At 39.1% G+C, this 21233-nt stretch overlaps 1 protein-coding gene across 1 annotated transcript; it reads left to right on the top strand.

The window, feature by feature from the left end:
• Positions 1–7483: 7483 nt before the first annotated feature.
• On the top strand, positions 7484–13811 carry LOC145807204 (uncharacterized). Its single transcript, XM_082905148.1, has 6 exons — positions 7484–9381; positions 9488–13154; positions 13232–13291; positions 13394–13444; positions 13571–13717; positions 13803–13811. Exons 1-6 carry the CDS (start codon positions 7484–7486, stop codon positions 13809–13811), a joined length of 5832 nt encoding a protein of 1943 aa, XP_082761274.1.
• Positions 13812–21233: the final 7422 nt, after the last annotated feature.

The following is a 21233-nucleotide window of genomic DNA, read 5'->3' as shown; positions in this document are numbered from 1 at the left end:
ACGTGATTTTGAAAACATTAAATGAGGTGCCTGAGCTCAACTAATATCGTTATGCTACAATCACTCAGAAAATTCTCTTTCCTAGAGGCTAAGCAAGGTGAGTTTGAGTTAAACTTGGCCACATAAGCTAATGAAAGAATTAGTGGCCTGCGCTAATTAGTTCCAAGAACCAAATGGAAAAGGATGGAGAAGGACGGAGAAAGAGAGAAACATTTTGATTTAGAGCTAGAAGAGAAAGCTGGAGAAAAGAAAGGGATTTTAGAAAGATAATCAAAGGGCATTCAAATTCATCGTTTTGGACTTGAGAATTGAACCCTTCAGCGATTTTGAAAACCTTAAATGAGGTGCCTAAGTTAAACTAATATCGTTATGCTACAATTACTCAGAAAATTCTCTTTCTTAGAGGCTAAGCAAGGTTAATTTGAGTTAACACATGGCCACTTAAGCTAATGAAACAATTAGTGGCCTATGCTAATTAGTTCGTAGAATAAAACAGAAAAGATGAGGAAGCACGGAGAAACTTTGGGAGAAACGTTCTTCTTGAGATGTAGAAGAGAAAGTTGGAGAAAAGGAAGAGAAATATAGGAAGAAAATCGGAGAGAAATCAAATCCATCCATTTGGACTTGAGAATCGAACACGTAGGAGACTTAGAAAACCTTAAATAGGGTGCTCAAATTAAACTAGTATGGTTAAGCTACAATTACTCATAAAATCCTCTTTCTTAGACGATATGCATGGTTAGTTTGAGTTAAACCTGGCCACTTAAGCTAATGAAACAATTATTGGCCAAAGCTAATTAGTTCGTAGGACAAAATCGAGAAGGATGGAGAAAGTTTTGGAGAAACATTCTTCTTGACAGGTAGATGAGAAGTTGGAGAAAAGAAAGAGAAATAGGAAGAAAATCAAAGGGATTTCAAATTCTTCCTTGCGGACTTGCGAATTGAACACGTAGGTGATTTGGAAATCCTTAAATGAGGTTCTTAACTTAAACTAACATCGTTAAACTAAAATTACTTAGAAAATTCTTTTTCTTACAAGCTAAGCAAGGATAGTTTCAGTTAAACCTGGCCGCTTAAGCTAATAAAACAATTAGTGGGCTAAGCTAATTAGTTCGTAGAACAAAACAGAGGAAGACGGAGAAGCATAGAGGGAAACGTTCTTCTTGAGATGTTGAAGAGAAAGTTAGAGAAAAAGAAAGAGAAATAGGAAGAAAATCAAAGAGAATTCAAATTCATCCATTTGGACTCGAGAACTGAACACGTAGGCGATTTAGAAAACCCTAAATAGGGTGCTTAAGTTAAACTAACATAGTTAAGCTACAATTACTCATAAAATTCTCTTTCTTGGAGGCTAAGCAAGGTTAGTTTGAGTTAAACTTGTCCCCTTAAGCTAATGAAACAATTAGTGGCTTATTAGTTCCTAGAACAAAATAGAGAATGATGGAGAAGCACGGAGATAGTTAGAGACAAACGTTCTTTTTTTTGGGTGAATAAGTCATAAATAAAACAGAAGAATAAACGAGATTACAAGGGGCATGCCCCACGCCCTACAAAGCTATACACGAGACAAAGAAAAGCCTGAATAACCAGACGCAAGATGTTCAAACACTACATCAAAGAGAAATATAGCTATTGAACATCAGCGGAAGAACTAACTAAAATCAATAATGAAACAAAGTAATAGCAATGAGCCACCCATCCAAAAATGTCGAACGCCAATAATGAAAGTAGCAACCAAAGTAAGCCATCCAGAAATCACCGAAATCTGAATCGGCATAGTCTTGAAGCGTAACCCACACGGAGTGTAACAGTATTCCTAAAGTGCGCTGGAGGAGAAACCCGCAATCTGATGTATGCATCCAGCAAATAGCTATGAGCAACAAAACACAGTCCCTAGTACATCCCACTAGAGTAGGCAAAATATGTATGTAGTTATGGTAGGTGTAGAACGCAAAGAAAATAAAGGACAGCTTTTGAACATTCTGAATTCTTCTTGAGAGGCGGTAGAGAAAGGTTAGAGAAAAGAAAGAGAAACAGGAAGAAAATCAAAGAGAATTGAAATTCATCCTTTTCGATTTGAGAATTGAACACGTAGGAGATTTAGAAAACCTTAAATGACGTGTTTAAGTTAAACTAATATCATTAAGCTACAATTACTCATAAAATTCTCTTTCTTACAGGCTAAGCATGGTTTTGTTTGAGTTAAACCGGGCCATTTAAGCTAATGAAAGAATTATTGGCCCAAGCTAATTAGTTCGTAGGATAAAAATAGAGAAGGATGGAGAAGGCCGGAGAAACTTGGGGAGAAACATTCTTCTTGACTGGTAGATGAGAAGTCGGAGAAAAGAAAAAGGAAAATAGAAAGAAATTGTAACGCCCTCAAAATTAACCCATTATATATATATCATTGACATTCATTATTTAAAGAAGACAATCTATTAATTCATTCATCAGAGTATTACCAAATAATGCATTACATGTATCATCGAATAAATTGCCCTACAGGCTTACATCTTTCCAAGCCAACACTTGGATACAAAAATATGAGTTCTAACTCAAAACAAGAAAAGCCCTAGGCTTGAATGTTTACATGTACTAATAATTAAAGACAGTTAACTAAAAGTAGTCTTCTTCAATCCAAAAGCCAAATCCTCCCAAGCTAATTCCTTGGAGGCAGTTTATCACCTGAACCTGAAAATGATGTTCCCATAAAGGGTGAGCCACAGCCCAGCAGAAATATACTAAACCACATATAAGCAATGAATAAAGCAATAGCATTCAACAGATGGTTAACCAAGATAATCAATTATTTTATTTTGCTGTCTTATGACACTATTGTCTAAGATACGTTTTACTATCCAATTTTATCAACATGGCTCAGAACCTGGCCAAACTTACAACAGTGAATCACACATATCATGTTCACATCCTTCCAATATCAACAAACAAATGAGACTCAAGCTCAAATCAAACACTTCATACTTCCAGATTGATACACATTTTAGTGCTGTATCAATAAAACACTTCTATATAAATAAGCACACATAAAAGTGATGCTAATGGAGTCCATCCCCTATCTCCTCCCAAACAAAATCCGGTTTAGAGGTCCATCCCATATCTTCCCCTAAACCGTGGAGTACATCCCCTATCTCCTCCCACACACAAACAAGGTATGCAAATGCAATGCTCAATCAATACACGTATTTTCTGTATCAATGCCACAGTCAATATTAATGACTTAACCAATGTGATTAGTTCCAGTTATTCCTAATCCACATGCAATGTCTACAACAATCATGACTATCCTCCACCGATAGCCCAAAACAGTTATTTCTAAACTGAAAATAACTATGTCCACAATTCAATAGACAAATGGTTCAAATTATCCAATTATGCCATTTAATCAATGAATTCCCCAGTTTCATGAATTTAACCACCTTTTCCCAATTCCATGAAGTACTTATACAAATCAATTCAATAATTCAATTAGGATTTTTCCCAAAATTTACCAAAGCAGTCCCAACATATTAAAGTACCAAAACTTAGAACATAACCTATAAAATGGAGTAGGAAATCCCTACCTCAGAGAAAACAACCCAAAAGGTGAAGACAGAGATGAGTGCCCAAAGACCAAAATGCTCCAAATTGCCAAATGCTCAGATTAAATGAAAGCTCTTGACTCCCTCTATCTTTTTAATAAAGCAACTAGGGTTGAAACACTCTCTAAACAGATCAAACCTAAGAGAGAAGGTGAGTAGGGAGAGAGAGAGGTCGAACCTGGGGTTTTGAATCAAAAGAATATGAAAAAGACTGATCAAATCCCGCTGCTGTGTATTTAAACTGGACAGGCTCGCTCGAGCGAAGACTTGGTCGCTCGAGCGACCAGACACAGAGAAACTACGCTCGAGCCAAGGAAGCCTTGCTCGAGCCAACAACCCAAAAGCTCGCTCGAGCGAAAGAAAGCTCGATCGAGCGAAGAACTCAAACCCACAGGTCTGAAACCAGACTCACGCTCGAGCGAAGGAACTATTGCTCGAGCGAAGAACAAACTAACTCGCTCGAGCGAAGAAAATCTCGCTCGAGTCAAGAATGCAAAGCTACAGGTCCAACCCAGACGCAAACTCTCGCTCGAGCTACCAAACCCCCGGCTCGAGCGAAGAACCAAAACAACATCTCGCTCGAGCGACAAACTCCTCGCTCGAGCGAATAACCAAAATTCTGGACAACAACACTTGGTTCCTAGACCCAACCAACCTGAACAAACCTGCCCAACACATCCTATAATTCCAAAAGAGAAAAAAAAGAATAACAACAACAACCATTATACAATGACAGAATCTACGGAACAATCCGGATACAATAATTAAATGGAAAAAGACCGGGGTCGCTATAGAAATTCAAAGGGATTTCAAATTCTTCCTTTTGGAATTGAGAATTGAACACTTAGGTGATTTAGAAATCCTTAAACAAGGTTCTTAAGTTAAACTAATATCGCTAAGCTGCAATTGCTCTTAAAATTCTCTTTTTTAGGGGCTAAGTTAGGTTAGTTTGAGCTAAACTTGGCCATTTAAGCTAATCAAACGATTAGTGGCCTAAGCTAATTAGTTCCTAGAACAAGATAGAGAAAGATGCGGAAGGACGGGAAAAGTTATGGAGAAACATTCTTAAGTGGATAGAGCATCTTGTTGCCGCTGACAGGCGTTGATGAGCCGGATTAATGTTAAGTGGATACTAGAGTCAAACATGGCCACTTAAGCTGATGAAATAATTAGTGGCCTAAGCTAATTAGTTCGTAGAACAAAATAGAGAAGGCCGGAGAAAGTTAGACAGAAACATTCTTATTGAGAGCCTAGAAGAGAGAGTTAGAGAAAATAAAGAGAAATAGGAAGAAAGTCAAAGGGCATTCAAATTCATCGTTTTGGACTTGAGAATTGAACACTTACGTGATTTTGAAAACATTAAATGAGGTGCCTGAGCTCAACTAATATCGTTATGCTACAATCACTCAGAAAATTCTCTTTCCTAGAGGCTAAGCAAGGTGAGTTTGAGTTAAACTTGGCCACATAAGCTAATGAAAGAATTAGTCGCCTGCGCTAATTAGTTCCAAGAACCAAATGGAAAAGGATGGAGAAGGACGGAGAAAGAGAGAAACATTTTGCTTTAGAGCTAGAAGAGAAAGCTGGAGAAAAGAAAGGGATTTTAGAAAGATAATCAAAGGGCATTCAAATTCATCGTTTTGGACTTGAGAATTGAACCCTTCAGCGATTTTGAAAACCTTAAATGAGGTGCCTAAGTTAAACTAATATCGTTATGCTACAATTACTCAGAAAATTCTCTTTCTTAGAGGCTAAGCAAGGTTAATTTGAGTTAACACATGGCCACTTAAGCTAATGAAACAATTAGTGGCCTATGCTAATTAGTTCGTAGAATAAAACAGAAAAGATGAGGAAGCACGGAGAAACTTTGGGAGAAACGTTCTTCTTGAGATGTAGAAGAGAAAGTTGGAGAAAAGGAAGAGAAATATAGGAAGAAAATCGGAGAGAAATCAAATCCATCCATTTGGACTTGAGAATCGAACACGTAGGAGACTTAGAAAACCTTAAATAGGGTGCTCAAATTAAAGTAGTATGGTTAAGCTACAATTACTCATAAAATCCTCTTTCTTAGACGATATGCATGGTTAGTTTGAGTTAAACCTGGCCACTTAAGCTAATGAAACAATTATTGGCCAAAGCTAATTAGTTCGTAGGACAAAATCGAGAAGGATGGAGAAAGTTTTGGAGAAACATTCTTCTTGACAGGTAGATGAGAAGTTGGAGAAAAGAAAGAGAAATAGGAAGAAAATCAAAGGGATTTCAAATTCTTCCTTGCGGACTTACGAATTGAACACGTAGGTGATTTGGAAATCCTTAAATGAGGTTCTTAACTTAAACTAACATCGTTAAACTAAAATTACTTAGAAAATTCTTTTTCTTACAAGCTAAGCAAGGATAGTTTCAGTTAAACCTGGCCGCTTAAGCTAATAAAACAATTAGTGGGCTAAGCTAATTAGTTCGTAGAACAAAACAGAGGAAGACGGAGAAGCATAGAGGGAAACGTTCTTCTTGAGATGTTGAAGAGAAAGTTAGAGAAAAAGAAAGAGAAATAGGAAGAAAATCAAAGAGAATTCAAATTCATCCATTTGGACTCGAGAACTGAACACGTAGGCGATTTAGAAAACCCTAAATAGGGTGCTTAAGTTAAACTAACATAGTTAAGCTACAATTACTCATAAAATTCTCTTTCTTGGAGGCTAAGCAAGGTTAGTTTGAGTTATACTTGTCCCCTTAAGCTAATGAAACAATTAGTGGCTTATTAGTTCCTAGAACAAAATAGAGAATGATGGAGAAGCACGGAGATAGTTAGAGACAAACGTTCTTTTTTTTGGGTGAATAAGTCATAAATAAAACAGAAGAATAAACGAGATTACAAGGGGCATCCCCACGCCCTACAAAGCTATACACGAGACAAAGAAAAGCCTGAATAACCAGACGCAAGATGTTCAAACACTACATCAAAGAGAAATATAGCTATTGAACATCAGCGGAAGAACTAACTAAAATCAATAATGAAACAAAGTAATAGCAATGAGCCACCCATCCAAAAATGTCGAACGCCAATAATGAAAGTAGCAACCAAAGTAAGCCATCCAGAAATCACCGAAATCTGAATCGGCATAGTCTTGAAGTACCACACGGAGTGTAACAGTATTCCTAAAGTGCGCTGGAGGAGAAACCCGCAATCTGATGTATGCATCCAGCAAATAGCTATGAGCAACAAAACACAGTCCCTAGTACATCCCACTAGAGTAGGCAAAATATGTATGTAGTTATGGTAGGTGTAGAACGCAAAGAAAATAAAGGACAGCTTTTGAACATTCTGAATTCTTCTTGAGAGGCGGTAGAGAAAGGTTAGAGAAAAGAAAGAGAAACAGGAAGAAAATCAAAGAGAATTGAAATTCATCCTTTTCGATTTGAGAATTGAACACGTAGGAGATTTAGAAAACCTTAAATGACGTGTTTAAGTTAAACTAATATCATTAAGCTACAATTACTCATAAAATTCTCTTTCTTACAGGCTAAGCATGGTTTTGTTTGAGTTAAACCGGGCCATTTAAGCTAATGAAAGAATTATTGGCCCAAGCTAATTAGTTCGTAGGATAAAAATAGAGAAGGATGGAGAAGGCCGGAGAAACTTGGGGAGAAACATTCTTCTTGACTGGTAGATGAGAAGTCGGAGAAAAGAAAAAGGAAAATAGAAAGAAATTCAAAGGGATTTCAAATTCTTCCTTTTGGAATTGAGAATTGAACACTTAGGTGATTTAGAAATCCTTAAACTAGTGCTTCTCCATCCTTCTCTCATTCGTTAATGGGTTAGTGAGAGAAGCTCTGACATCTCTCTAGAAAACTTTGTTTTCTAGGGTTCAATATCTCATTGATTGCCGATGTCTGGAGTTAATGCTACCATTACTGAGCGTATCGAGGGAGTAAATGCTACGGTCGAGAGAGTAAAGTCATCAGGTGGTGACTTAGGGTTCACCAAAAATAGTTTTGCGATTCAGACTGGAAGATCGATGGCCTCTGAAGCAGATGCTACAAACCCTAATGGCGAGAGTCTCTCTATAGCTAATCCTTCCATCATGGAGGGTAACCGAGGTGTGGATATCCAGATCGTGGATCCTTGTGGTGTGGAGTTCCAATCGCAGGTTGCCGATTATGAGGCAGAGTGTTTGGGAATCGAGGTTGTTTCGGTAACAGAGGGTTTTGATTCAGATCCTCCAAGAGACTCAAGCAACGTTCTGGGCAAGAGATCTGAGTCAACATCGGAGAAACTTAAAGGTCCGATGTTTCCAGCTACGATTGACGAGCCATCGACGCCGACTGAGAATGCTATCAGTACGAGTTGGTCTGATATGGTGGAGGAAGAGTACAATAGCTTCCTAAATCTACCAGATAGTGTAGTTCTAGCGCGTAATAGAGGGGAACACAAGAATATCGTTGAAGCCTCAGTTCCAGTTAGGGCTTCTGATTCTGATATACAGATTCCGAATAGGGATGCTCCATCCTTCCAACGAGGAGGCGTCAGGGGGGGTGGAAGTTACCGTGGGGGAAGAGGAGGTCGAGGGGATGTAGGTGGTAGGAGATCTAACGAGTCTGAGGGCCAAGAACATCGCTCGTGGGCAAACATCACTGCTGCATCAACCCGGTCAAACATCAAACTCAGGTATATCCCTCCTTCTTCTTTTGAGGATAGTGTTGTGGTAAATATGCCCCCAAGGACTGATCCGCTAGAGAAATGGGACTCCTGCCTAGTGGGCTATTTTGTGGATAAGGGAGTGGGATACAATTATTTGCGTAACAGTGCTTTTGGGATGTGGAAAACTCAGGGGCTCAAGGAGGTTCTTACTAATGGGGATGGGTTTATGTTCTTTATATTTGACACCCCTGATAGTTGCAGAGAAGTTCTTGAAGGAGGTCCATGGTACATAGGAGGTTATCTACTTATTCTAAAACAATGGAAAAGGATGATGAAGCTATCTAAAGATAAATCCACAAAAATTCCAGTATGGGTGAAGTTCTTTAACATCCCCTTGGAATATTGGGATCCTGATGGATTAAGTAGGGTTGCAAGTGCAATTGGACATCCCCTCTTTATGGACCAGCTTACGGCTCGGGGTAGTAGGGTGGCTTTTGCTAGAATCTGTGTGGAAATTGAGGCTACCTCAAAACTGCCCACTTATTTTCAAATTAGACATGATGATGAAGCTGTTCTAATCCGAGTTGAATATCAGGGGCTGCCGTCAAGGTGTCAACATTGCCAAATATTTGGACATAGTACTCAAAAGTGTGTGTCTCAACAGGTGGCTAAGTTGATTTCTATGCAGAAGACATCTGAGGAAAATGTAAGTGCTCAAGACGAAGGTTGGACCACTGTCGCAGCTAAGGGGAAGAGGAAGGTGGGTGATCCTGTGCTGGAAACTATCCCAGAAGTGGTGGAACTCCCAGCTCCAGCTTCTACAGCAGACCCAGTTCCAGCTCCAGCTCCTGAAACTGCTCCCATTGAGGTGGACTCATCTGATCAATCCTTTGACACTCAGGAGACTTCTGTGACCAAGAGCTTATCCGGGGAGGAGCAAAGCTCTGAAAGCAGTGATGTGGATAGGTTCCAAAAGAAGGTGTTCGAGATTGCAAAGCTGGTGGTCCCCAATGCTGCTGAAATGCTGGACACTGCGATTAAAGAAGTTAAGGCTGAAAAGGCGATCCATAGTTCTGCTACCCCATCCCAGCAGGTGAAGAACAGACCCTCTGGCAAAGGCAGCAGCAGCCAGAGGAAGAAAAAGAGGTAATCAAAGTTTCAGTTGGTTGTGGGTTTGTCTTTTTTTGTGGGTTTTGTCTTTAGCTCCGTTTTGTGTCCCTATGAATGTAAAAATTGCTTCATGGAATGTTAGAGGTTTGAATGATCCCTCTAAACATAAAGAAGTTAAAAAGTTTGTGCTTAAAGAGAATATTCATGTCATGGGGGTTTTGGAAACCAAAATAAAACAGTCTAAAGAGAGTAGTATCTGCGTTAAATGTTTTGATCAATGGTCTATGCTCTCTAACTCACAACCAACTGAAACTGGTAGAGTCTGGGTGTGCTGGAACAATGTTTTTTGTGATGTTCAAATGATTTCTATGTCTAATCAGCATATTTTGTGTAAAATTATTGAATTGGCTTCCAATGAAATCTTTTATGCAACTTTTGTTTATGCTAAAAATAAGCACACATTGAGAAAGGTTTTTTTTGAATCTATGCTTGATATCTCCCGTGTTAAATCCAAAGTTCCTTGTGTTTTTCTGGGTGATTTTAATGCTATTAGACACCAGCAGGAAAAAATTGGGGGGACTTCAAATTGGACTAATGATAATGAGGAATTTAATTCTTATATTAATGCTTCTGAGCTGGCTGATTTGTCTTACGGTGGTTGCCAATTTACCTGGGCTAACAATAGGAGGGAGGGGACCTATATAGCTACCAAAATTGATAGAGTTCTGGTTAACGAGGCTTGGTTGGACAAATTTCCTGAGGCTACTGCCCAGTTTCTCCCCTCTGGTATTTCTAACCACTCCCCTGCAGTGGTCAATATCAGTGCCACCAAGTGCTCTTTCAAAAAACCTTTCAAATACTTTGATTTCTGGTCTCAACATCCAGATTTTCTGGGTACTGTTTCTAACACCTGGGGGCAGTACATTCAAGGGGTTCCTATGTTCAGGGTCTGTCAAAAACTCAGAAAGCTTAAAGCTAGTCTCAAGCTTCTGAATAAGAAAGACTTTAGTGACATATCTACTCGTGTCCAAATTGCAAAAACTAATCTGGATCTTATTCAATATAAACTTGACAAAGACCCTTTGAATAGTGTTTTGCAAGCCCAAGAGAGAGAGGATCTGAATAAGTATATTGAGCTTAGCAAAGTTGAAGAGAGCCTTGCTCTTCAAAAATCCAGAGTGCAGTGGCTTGGTCTTGGGGATAGAAATAGCAAATTCTTCTTTAGGTCTGTGAAAAGTAATATCAATAGAGGGAAGATTTTGAGTGTTGTCATGAGTGATGGTTCTAGGTCTACTCATAGTACTGATGTTCACACCTCCTTTATTAATTTTTATACCAACTTGTTTGGTACCCCTTCTGTGGATCAGTACCAGGGCCTTGAGAGGATTCAATCTTTGGTGGATAAGAAAGTCTCTCTCTCTCAATCTGTTTCAATGTCCAAGCCTGTGTCTGAAAATGAAATCAAGGAGGTTTTTTGGTCCTTAAAGTCCAATAAAGCCCCTGGCCCGGATGGGTATTCCGCTGGTTTTTTTAAGAGCTCTTGGGATATTGTTGGTAAGGATGTCATTCTAGCTATTAAGTCTTTCTTTGACTCTGGTAAACTTCTTTCTGAGGTTAACAGTACCATTATAGCTCTTATTCCTAAGGTTCCTAATCCTACTCATGTTGGTGACTATAGACCCATCTCTTGTTGTAATACCATCTACAAATGCATTGCCAAGATCATAGCTAATAGAATCAAATTGGCCCTCCCTGATTTGATTGATCCTGTGCAGTCTGCGTTTGTTCAAGGTAGAAGGATCTCGGACAACATTTTCTTGTCCCAAGAGATTATGAGAGGTTACCATAGGAGTTCCCACTCCCCTAAGTGTGCCATGAAAGTTGATATCATGAAAGCTTATGATACTGTGAGATGGGACTTTATCATTGATATCCTCAAAGCTATGGCTTTCCCTCCTTGTATGATTACCTGGATAAAGGCTTGCATTACGAGTCCTTCTTTCTCGATTTGTATTAATGGGAGCCTTCAGGGGTATTTTAAAGGGGCGAGGGGTTTAAGACAAGGGGACCCTATGTCCCCGTATCTCTTTGTGTTGGCCATGGAAATTCTTGCCAGAATTCTTGCTGAGAAATCTAGGAGCCCTTTGTTCAAATTCCACTGGAGGTGTGAGAAAACTAAAATTGTTAACCTTTGCTTTGCTGATGATTTGATGATTTTCAGTAAAGGTGACCCTGGTACTGTTTCTCTTATCATGCAGGGATTGGATGAATTTAGGAATCTGTCTGGTCTTACCCCTAATTCTAGTAAGAGTAACATTTTTTTCTCGGGGTGTAGTAGTGAGCTTAAAGAGAATATTCTTCGGATAGCCAATTTTACTGAGGGCTCCCTCCCAGTGAAATACCTTGGTGTGCCTCTTATCACTACCAAGCTTAAAGCATCTGATTGTCATACTCTGGTTGAGAGAATTACTATGAGGATTAAAAGTTGGACCAATAAACTGCTTTCTTATGCTGGTAGAGCTCAACTCATCCAGTCTATTCTATTTTCTATGCAAGTGTACTGGTCCTCTCTTTTTATCCTCCCTAAGAAAATCATTGGTGACATTGAGAGCCTCCTTAGATCTTTTCTTTGGTCTGGGGTTGAGTTGAAGAAACATAGTGCTAAGATTGCTTGGAGATATATCTGTAGGAAAAAAAATGAGGGTGGCCTTGGTTTCAAAGACTTAGCTACCTGGAACAAGGCTGCTATAGCCAAACATGTTTGGTACTTGTTTTCTGGGGGTGATTGTTCCATGTGGTGCCAATGGGTCAAGGCTTACTTGCTTAAAGGGAGGAGCTTTTGGGCTGTTAGAACTCCTAGTGATCCCTCATGGGTTTGGAGGAAAATCCTGTCTCTTAGGCATTTAATCTATCCTCACATCAAGTTTAAAATTGGTAATGGGGAAAATGTGTTCCTGTGGTATGACAATTGGCATCCGCTTGGTTCGTTGTGGCATAGGTTTGGTCCTAGAATTCTTTATGACACTAATCTTCCTGACAGCACCAAGGTTAGCTCTATAGTCTCTAATGGTTCTTGGAAGTGGCCTGTTTCTAATTCTTGGGAGATAAAGGAGTGGATCTCTTCTACCCCTTTATCCTTCCTACCTTCCCTTGGCTCTTTTGATACTCCGTTTTGGAATTTGGCTGCTGATGGTGACTTCTCTATCCAGTCAGCTTGGGATTGTTGGAGGGACAAGGGCCCCAAAGTCACTTGGTCCAAACTTATCTGGGGCCCCCCTTCAATCCCTAGGGTTAGTTTTATTGTTTGGTTAGCCATCAATGAGAGACTTAACACTGGTGATAGACTCAAAACCTGTGGTCTTGTTACTAATCCTTGCTGCCCTTTCTGTCAAGAGCCTGAGGAGACACATTCTCATCTCTTCTTTAGATGCATATTTTCTTCTAGGATTTGGGGTGGTATCCTTGCCAAGAGTAAATCTAACTGGCCTTCTTTGCCTTGGTTGGAAACTGTTGATTTTGCTGTTAGATCTATCAGTGGCACCTCCTTGAAAATGGTGATTCTTAAGCTATCATTTCTGTGCACTGTCTACCACATCTGGATAGAGAGGAATAGTAGGATCTTCAATAAGGTCCAAAAGCCCGAAGAGGTTGTTACTAACTCTATTATCCAAATGGTTAGGGGTAGGCTTCTTTCTTTGGAAAATGTTAAAATTTCTGCAGGTGATAATTGGCTTTTGGAGGAATGGAGTCTTCCTCTCAAACTCTTGCAGCAGCACCATACTATTGCAGCTGGCCGGAGAATGAGTGATGTGAGGTTACATACATTGAGGGTTGAGTGATGGTGAGCAACTACTGTGGGGTTTACTAACTGGGTGCTCCTTTGCAGGTTATCATGAATCCTAAATCTTCTCCTACATTGATGGGTCCGTATGGAGGGTTGAGTGCTGTGAGCCACATATATATTTCCAGACATTGTGGGTCGAGTGATGAGAGACAATACACATACTTTATGCTAACTTTTATTATATCTTATATATGGTTTGTGCAGGTTCTTGGAGCTTTCAAGTATAATGCCCTTCTGATCCTTTCGAGGTATCATGTGAGTTGTGGGCCTAGTGTTGTGAGATCATATATGGAGTGGAGAGACATACTGTGTTGTGGGTCGAGTGAGGAGAGCTCCTATATTGTGTGTCTGTTATTTCTTCTCCTTTATGATTTACGACAGGTTCACTTGTTGGTGAGGAGGTGTGGTGCTGCGTACAGTGCAGTTGCAGGGAAGTGCTGCTGGCACCCTTGGTTTTTGGCGTGGAAGGGTGCTGGATACATGCTGCACAGAATCGGGTGGCAGTATGAAGGTTGTGTCTGTACCATGGTGATGGCTGCTGCTAGCGCCTTGCTGTGCTACAGGAGGGGGAAAATCAGTTGTTCTTCATTGCTTTTTTTGCATAATTTTGCAGTGTGTTTAGCTTATTCCTACGGGCTGTGTAGGAGTATTTTTGTGCTTCTTTGTATTCCTAATAGCTGTCCTAGTAACCATGTTTCGGCTTGCACACATTTTAACAGTTTAGTTTTGTTGTTGTTTCTCATTCCTAGCCCTACGGGATGTGTAGGGAATGTTGTTGTGTTGTTTTTTGTTTTGGCTCGTGCCTTTTGTGGATACAGTTGTCCAGATTCTCTTACTTGGTGCTACAGTAGCAGGAGGTTCTCTTCAAGACCATAGCCTCCTGGATCTATGCTTCAGTTTGCTCTCTTCGCCTAGGTTGTTATAATTGTTTATATTTCTTGTTCTCTCTTCCTATTGCTAGATTATAGGAATGGTGAACAGGTTGTTGGCTTTTGTTTTGTCCTCTGTATAGCTGTGTTAGGTCCTGGGGTATGCCCCTTGTAGCTGTGTAAATTTTCTTGTTTTATTTTATCTCTTATTCACCCAAAAAAAAAAAATCCTTAAACAAGGTTCTTAAGTTAAACTAATATCGCTAAGCTGCAATTGCTCTTAAAATTCTCTTTTTTAGGGGCTAAGTTAGGTTAGTTTGAGCTAAACTTGGCCATTTAAGCTAATCAAACGATTAGTGGCCTAAGCTAATTAGTTCCTAGAACAAGATAGAGAAAGATGCGGAAGGACGGGAAAAGTTATGGAGAAACATTCTTAAGTGGATAGAGCATCTTGTTGCCGCTGACAGGCGTTGATGAGCCGGATTAATGTTAAGTGGATACTAGAGTCAAACATGGCCACTTAAGCTGATGAAATAATTAGTGGCCTAAGCTAATTAGTTCGTAGAACAAAATAGAGAAGGCCGGAGAAAGTTAGACAGAAACATTCTTATTGAGAGCCTAGAAGAGAGAGTTAGAGAAAATAAAGAGAAATAGGAAGAAAGTCAAAGGGCATTCAAATTCATCGTTTTGGACTTGAGAATTGAACACTTACGTGATTTTGAAAACATTAAATGAGGTGCCTGAGCTCAACTAATATCGTTATGCTACAATCACTCAGAAAATTCTCTTTCCTAGAGGCTAAGCAAGGTGAGTTTGAGTTAAACTTGGCCACATAAGCTAATGAAAGAATTAGTGGCCTGCGCTAATTAGTTCCAAGAACCAAATGGAAAAGGATGGAGAAGGACGGAGAAAGAGAGAAACATTTTGATTTAGAGCTAGAAGAGAAAGCTGGAGAAAAGAAAGGGATTTTAGAAAGATAATCAAAGGGCATTCAAATTAATCGTTTTGGACTTGAGAATTGAACCCTTCAGCGATTTTGAAAACCTTAAATGAGGTGCCTAAGTTAAACTAATATCGTTATGCTACAATTACTCAGAAAATTCTCTTTCTTAGAGGCTAAGCAAGGTTAATTTGAGTTAACACATGGCCACTTAAGCTAATGAAACAATTAGTGGCCTATGCTAATTAGTTCGTAGAATAAAACAGAAAAGATGAGGAAGCACGGAGAAACTTTGGGAGAAACGTTCTTCTTGAGATGTAGAAGAGAAAGTTGGAGAAAAGGAAGAGAAATATAGGAAGAAAATCGGAGAGAAATCAAATCCATCCATTTGGACTTGAGAATCGAACACGTAGGAGACTTAGAAAACCTTAAATAGGGTGCTCAAATTAAACTAGTATGGTTAAGCTACAATTACTCATAAAATCCTCTTTCTTAGACGATATGCATGGTTAGTTTGAGTTAAACCTGGCCACTTAAGCTAATGAAACAATTATTGGCCAAAGCTAATTAGTTCGTAGGACAAAATCGAGAAGGATGGAGAAAGTTTTGGAGAAACATTCTTCTTGACAGGTAGATGAGAAGTTGGAGAAAAGAAAGAGAAATAGGAAGAAAATCAAAGGGATTTCAAATTCTTCCTTGCGGACTTGCGAATTGAACACGTAGGTGATTTGGAAATCCTTAAATGAGGTTCTTAACTTAAACTAACATCGTTAAACTAAAATTACTTAGAAAATTCTTTTTCTTACAAGCTAAGCAAGGATAGTTTCAGTTAAACCTGGCCGCTTAAGCTAATAAAACAATTAGTGGGCTAAGCTAATTAGTTCGTAGAACAAAACAGAGGAAGACGGAGAAGCATAGAGGGAAACGTTCTTCTTGAGATGTTGAAGAGAAAGTTAGAGAAAAAGAAAGAGAAATAGGAAGAAAATCAAAGAGAATTCAAATTCATCCATTTGGACTCGAGAACTGAACACGTAGGCGATTTAGAAAACCCTAAATAGGGTGCTTAAGTTAAACTAACATAGTTAAGCTACAATTACTCATAAAATTCTCTTTCTTGGAGGCTAAGCAAGGTTAGTTTGAGTTAAACTTGTCCCCTTAAGCTAATGAAACAATTAGTGGCTTATTAGTTCCTAGAACAAAATAGAGAATGATGGAGAAGCACGGAGATAGTTAGAGACAAACGTTCTTTTTTTTGGGTGAATAAGTCATAAATAAAACAGAAGAATAAACGAGATTACAAGGGGCATGCCCCACGCCCTACAAAGCTATACACGAGACAAAGAAAAGCCTGAATAACCAGACGCAAGATGTTCAAACACTACATCAAAGAGAAATATAGCTATTGAACATCAGCGGAAGAACTAACTAAAATCAATAATGAAACAAAGTAATAGCAATGAGCCACCCATCCAAAAATGTCGAACGCCAATAATGAAAGTAGCAACCAAAGTAAGCCATCCAGAAATCACCGAAATCTGAATCGGCATAGTCTTGAAGCGTAACCCACACGGAGTGTAACAGTATTCCTAAAGTGCGCTGGAGGAGAAACCCGCAATCTGATGTATGCATCCAGCAAATAGCTATGAGCAACAAAACACAGTCCCTAGTACATCCCACTAGAGTAGGCAAAATATGTATGTAGTTATGGTAGGTGTAGAACGCAAAGAAAATAAAGGACAGCTTTTGAACATTCTGAATTCTTCTTGAGAGGCGGTAGAGAAAGGTTAGAGAAAAGAAAGAGAAACAGGAAGAAAATCAAAGAGAATTGAAATTCATCCTTTTCGATTTGAGAATTGAACACGTAGGAGATTTAGAAAACCTTAAATGACGTGTTTAAGTTAAACTAATATCATTAAGCTACAATTTTTTTTTGGGTGAATAAGTCATAAATTAAAAACACAGAAAATTACAAATATACAAGGGGCATGCCCCAGGCCCTAACCAAAGAAACAAAGAAAACAAATGAACATAACCAACCTAGATCAACACGCTAAGGATACAAAAGAACCAAAAATAAACATGCCTAATGAACAGTCCACACACACCGACACAGACCCGAACATACAAAAATGTTCATATGTCCCATAATAAACATATGGGAAATATGAACACAATCAGCCAGGTTTGGGACCATACAGACCAGCTTAAACATGCACATCCCGCAGTTAAAGCATAAGACCAAAAAATACAGCATGCAATCATCAGACTTTGATAACCAAATAATAAAATAAATAATAAACAAAAAGTTCATCACGTTCTGGGCATTTCCAGCAGCCATAGTTAGCAAAAAAACTGAAGTCCATCTCTTGGCTGTCCCATTTAGCAGAGAACTTAGAATGCTATTCACAGATAATGCTCCTGTGCAAAAGAGGAACATGTCGAAAGAAGACCAAGGATAGCTCACAAGCGTACCATAACCCACAGTACGAAACCCAAAAAGCAGCAAAACAGAAATACCGTGCACATCCCGCACGGATAGGCCAAAAAGAATTAAACATAGCAAACCATCTATAATGTCCAAACCTAAGAAGACAAAATAAACGAAAAGAAAGACAATCTTCCCACCAGAGGCGCTACAAGCAGCCATAACCACACACCAAGAAACTTTTAAAACCGAGGCAATTGTACCAGCAGACCAGCAATACCCATAGAGACACAGCTGACCTCCCATGCCACCCATGCCTTGCTTACACTCTGTAGTAAACCCTGCATTGTGTAACTTGAAGACATTACAACCAAATGAAGAAAGAAAACCATGCTTCAGGAACATAATAATAGAGCTCACAATATAGGACCTCACAACACTCAACCCACAATATAGGAACTCACACCACTCAATAACAGCATCCTTAGCCTGCATATAAAAAATTACTATATATATAAACATTAGTACAAAACAATTTGGGAACTGGATTCACTCAACCCACAATAAGCTACTGAAAGTGTTTGTTTCTCACAACACTCAACTCTCAAGAGAAATCCGTAAGCACAGCAACTGCAAATATGAGCAAACAGTTAGTAAACAAATTTTGCTCCCCTTCACTCAACCCTCATGTAGAGGAACTCACATCACTCAGCAGCCCTCCCATTCCTGACAGAGGAAAGGGGCTTCAAGACATTTTCAGGCAAATTCCAATGAGTTAGAAACCATTTATCCCCTGGAGATCTGGGAAAGGTATTAACAGAAAGTAATCTCCCCCTAACCATGTGAATAATAGATTTGATCACAACCTGTACAGGTTTAGAGACATTACTGAATTTCCTGTTATTCCTCTCAAGCCAAAGATTGTAAACAGTGCACATCAAAGCCAACTTAAGGACATGAGCTCTGAGAGATTTACCCTTAGTTTCTCCTGTAGCATGAGTAATGATCCCAGGCCAATGAAGATCTGGCCAGTTAAGATTGCATTTACCCTGAATAGCTTGCCAAACATTTGACGAGAATATGCAATCAAAAAAGAGATGAGAATGACTTTCATTGGGATCCTGGCAAAAGGAACAGGTTGTGATAACCCCAAAAGCGGACACTCTATCACCAGTATTAAGCCTCTCCTGGATAGCAAGCCAGACAATAAAGCTAACCTTAGGAATTTTATGGGAGCCCCAGACAAAATCATGCCAAGCTACCTTGGCAAACTTACTTCTCCAGTGATGCCAGGTAGACTTGATGGTGAATTCCCCATCAGAAGTGAGGGTCCAACTAAGAAGGTCATTTTTAGAGGAATCAGGTCTACAACTCTCAGGGGTAGACGAGATCCACTCTTGAATCTCCCATGAATTAGGGAAAGGCCAATGCCAAGAGTTACCACGAACAATTTGACTAACTTTGGTCTCACTATTAAAGCCAGAATCATACTGAATTCTATCCCCATATCTATCCCAAAGGGGCCCAAGAGGATGCCAATTATCATACCAAAGGAATGTGGAGTCACCCTTACCTATCTTGTGGAGAATAAGAGGGGAGACAATATTCCTAAGAGACAATAGCTTCCTCCAAACCCAAGAAGGGTCACTAGGAGTTTTGACGTGCCAGAAACTTCTACCCTTTAGTAAGTACGATTTTATCCATTGGCACCACATAGATTGTTCCCCCCCGGAAAATAGAAACCAAATGTGTTTGGCAATAGCAGCCCTATTCCAAATCTCAATGGATTTAAAACCCAGACCGCCCTCATTTTTAGGAGCACACACCTTGTCCCACGCAACTTTAGCACTATGCTTTTTGAGCTCAGTACCAGACCAAAGAAACGCCCGAAGGATACTCTCAATCTCCTTAACCACCTTCTTAGGAAGGATGAAAAGAGAAGACCAATACACTTGCATAGAAAAGAGAATGGTCTGAATGAGCTGGCCTCTTCCAGCATATGACAGAATCCTGTTAGTCCAGCTCTTAACCCTTTTAGTGATTCTATCAGTGAGTTGGTTACAGTCAACCGCTCTTAACTTGAGTTAAACCGGGCCATTTAAGCTAATGAAAGAATTATTGGCCCAAGCTAATTAGTTCGTAGGATAAAAATAGAGAAGGATGGAGAAGGCCGGAGAAACTTGGGGAGAAACATTCTTCTTGACTGGTAGATGAGAAGTCGGAGAAAAGAAAAAGGAAAATAGAAAGAAATTCAAAGGGATTTCAAATTCTTCCTTTTGGAATTGAGAATTGAACACTTAGGTGATTTAGAAATCCTTAAACAAGGTTCTTAAGTTAAACTAATATCGTTAAGCTGCAATTGCTCTTAAAATTCTCTTTTTTAGGGGCTAAGTTAGGTTAGTTTGAGCTAAACTTGGCCATTTAAGCTAATCAAACGATTAGTGGCCTAAGCTAATTAGTTCCTAGAACAAGATAGAGAAAGATGCGGAAGGACGGGAAAAGTTATGGAGAAACATTCTTAAGTGGATAGAGCATCTTGTTGCCGCTGACAGGCGTTGATGAGCCGGATTAATGTTAAGTGGATACTAGAGTCAAACATGGCCACTTAAGCTGATGAAATAATTAGTGGCCTAAGCTAATTAGTTCGTAGAACAAAATAGAGAAGGCCGGAGAAAGTTAGACAGAAACATTCTTATTGAGAGCCTAGAAGAGAGAGTTAGAGAAAATAAAGAGAAATAGGAAGAAAGTCAAAGGGCATTCAAATTCATCGTTTTGGACTTGAGAATTGAACACTTACGTGATTTTGAAAACATTAAATGAGGTGCCTGAGCTCAACTAATATCGTTATGCTACAATCACTCAGAAAATTCTCTTTCCTAGAGGCTAAGCAAGGTGAGTTTGAGTTAAACTTGGCCACATAAGCTAATGAAAGAATTAGTGGCCTGCGCTAATTAGTTCCAAGAACCAAATGGAAAAGGATGGAGAAGGACGGAGAAAGAGAGAAACATTTTGCTTTAGAGCTAGAAGAGAAAGCTGGAGAAAAGAAAGGGATTTTAGAAAGATAATCAAAGGGCATTCAAATTAATCGTTTTGGACTTGAGAATTGAACCCTTCAGCGATTTTGAAAACCTTAAATGAGGTGCCTAAGTTAAACTAATATCGTTATGCTACAATTACTCAGAAAATTCTCTTTCTTAGAGGCTAAGCAAGGTTAATTTGAGTTAACACATGGCCACTTAAGCTAATGAAACAATTAGTGGCCTATGCTAATTAGTTCGTAGAATAAAACAGAAAAGATGAGGAAGCACGGAGAAACTTTGGGAGAAACGTTCTTCTTGAGATGTAGAAGAGAAAGTTGGAGAAAAGGAAGAGAAATATAGGAAGAAAATCGGAGAGAAATCAAATCCATCCATTTGGACTTGAGAATCGAACACGTAGGAGACTTAGAAAACCTTAAATAGGGTGCTCAAATTAAACTAGTATGGTTAAGCTACAATTACTCATAAAATCCTCTTTCTTAGACGATATGCATGGTTAGTTTGAGTTAAACCTGGCCACTTAAGCTAATGAAACAATTATTGGCCAAAGCTAATTAGTTCGTAGGACAAAATCGAGAAGGATGGAGAAAGTTTTGGAGAAACATTCTTCTTGACAGGTAGATGAGAAGTTGGAGAAAAGAAAGAGAAATAGGAAGAAAATCAAAGGGATTTCAAATTCTTCCTTGCGGACTTGCGAATTGAACACGTAGGTGATTTGGAAATCCTTAAATGAGGTTCTTAACTTAAACTAACATCGTTAAACTAAAATTAC

Source organism: Camellia sinensis, chromosome 14, assembly GCF_055761805.1.
Source record: "Camellia sinensis isolate YWXY chromosome 14, ASM5576180v1, whole genome shotgun sequence".
In the NCBI taxonomy this organism is placed as follows: domain Eukaryota; kingdom Viridiplantae; phylum Streptophyta; class Magnoliopsida; order Ericales; family Theaceae; genus Camellia; species Camellia sinensis.
Note: the sequence above shows the minus strand (reverse complement) of the source record. Positions and strands in the feature narration are given on the sequence as shown.

Bases quoted from the DNA above. Each gene is read 5' to 3' on its own strand.
- LOC145807204 (XM_082905148.1), top strand. From the start codon at position 7,484: ATGTCTGGAGTTAATGCTACCATTACTGAGCGTATCGAGGGAGTAAAT. The intron at 9,382-9,487 runs GTAATCAAAGTT...ATGGAATGTTAG, and splicing joins AGCCAGAGGAAGAAAAAGAG to AGGTTTGAATGATCCCTCTA. The intron at 13,155-13,231 runs GTGAGGTTACAT...GCTCCTTTGCAG, and splicing joins CTGGCCGGAGAATGAGTGAT to GTTATCATGAATCCTAAATC.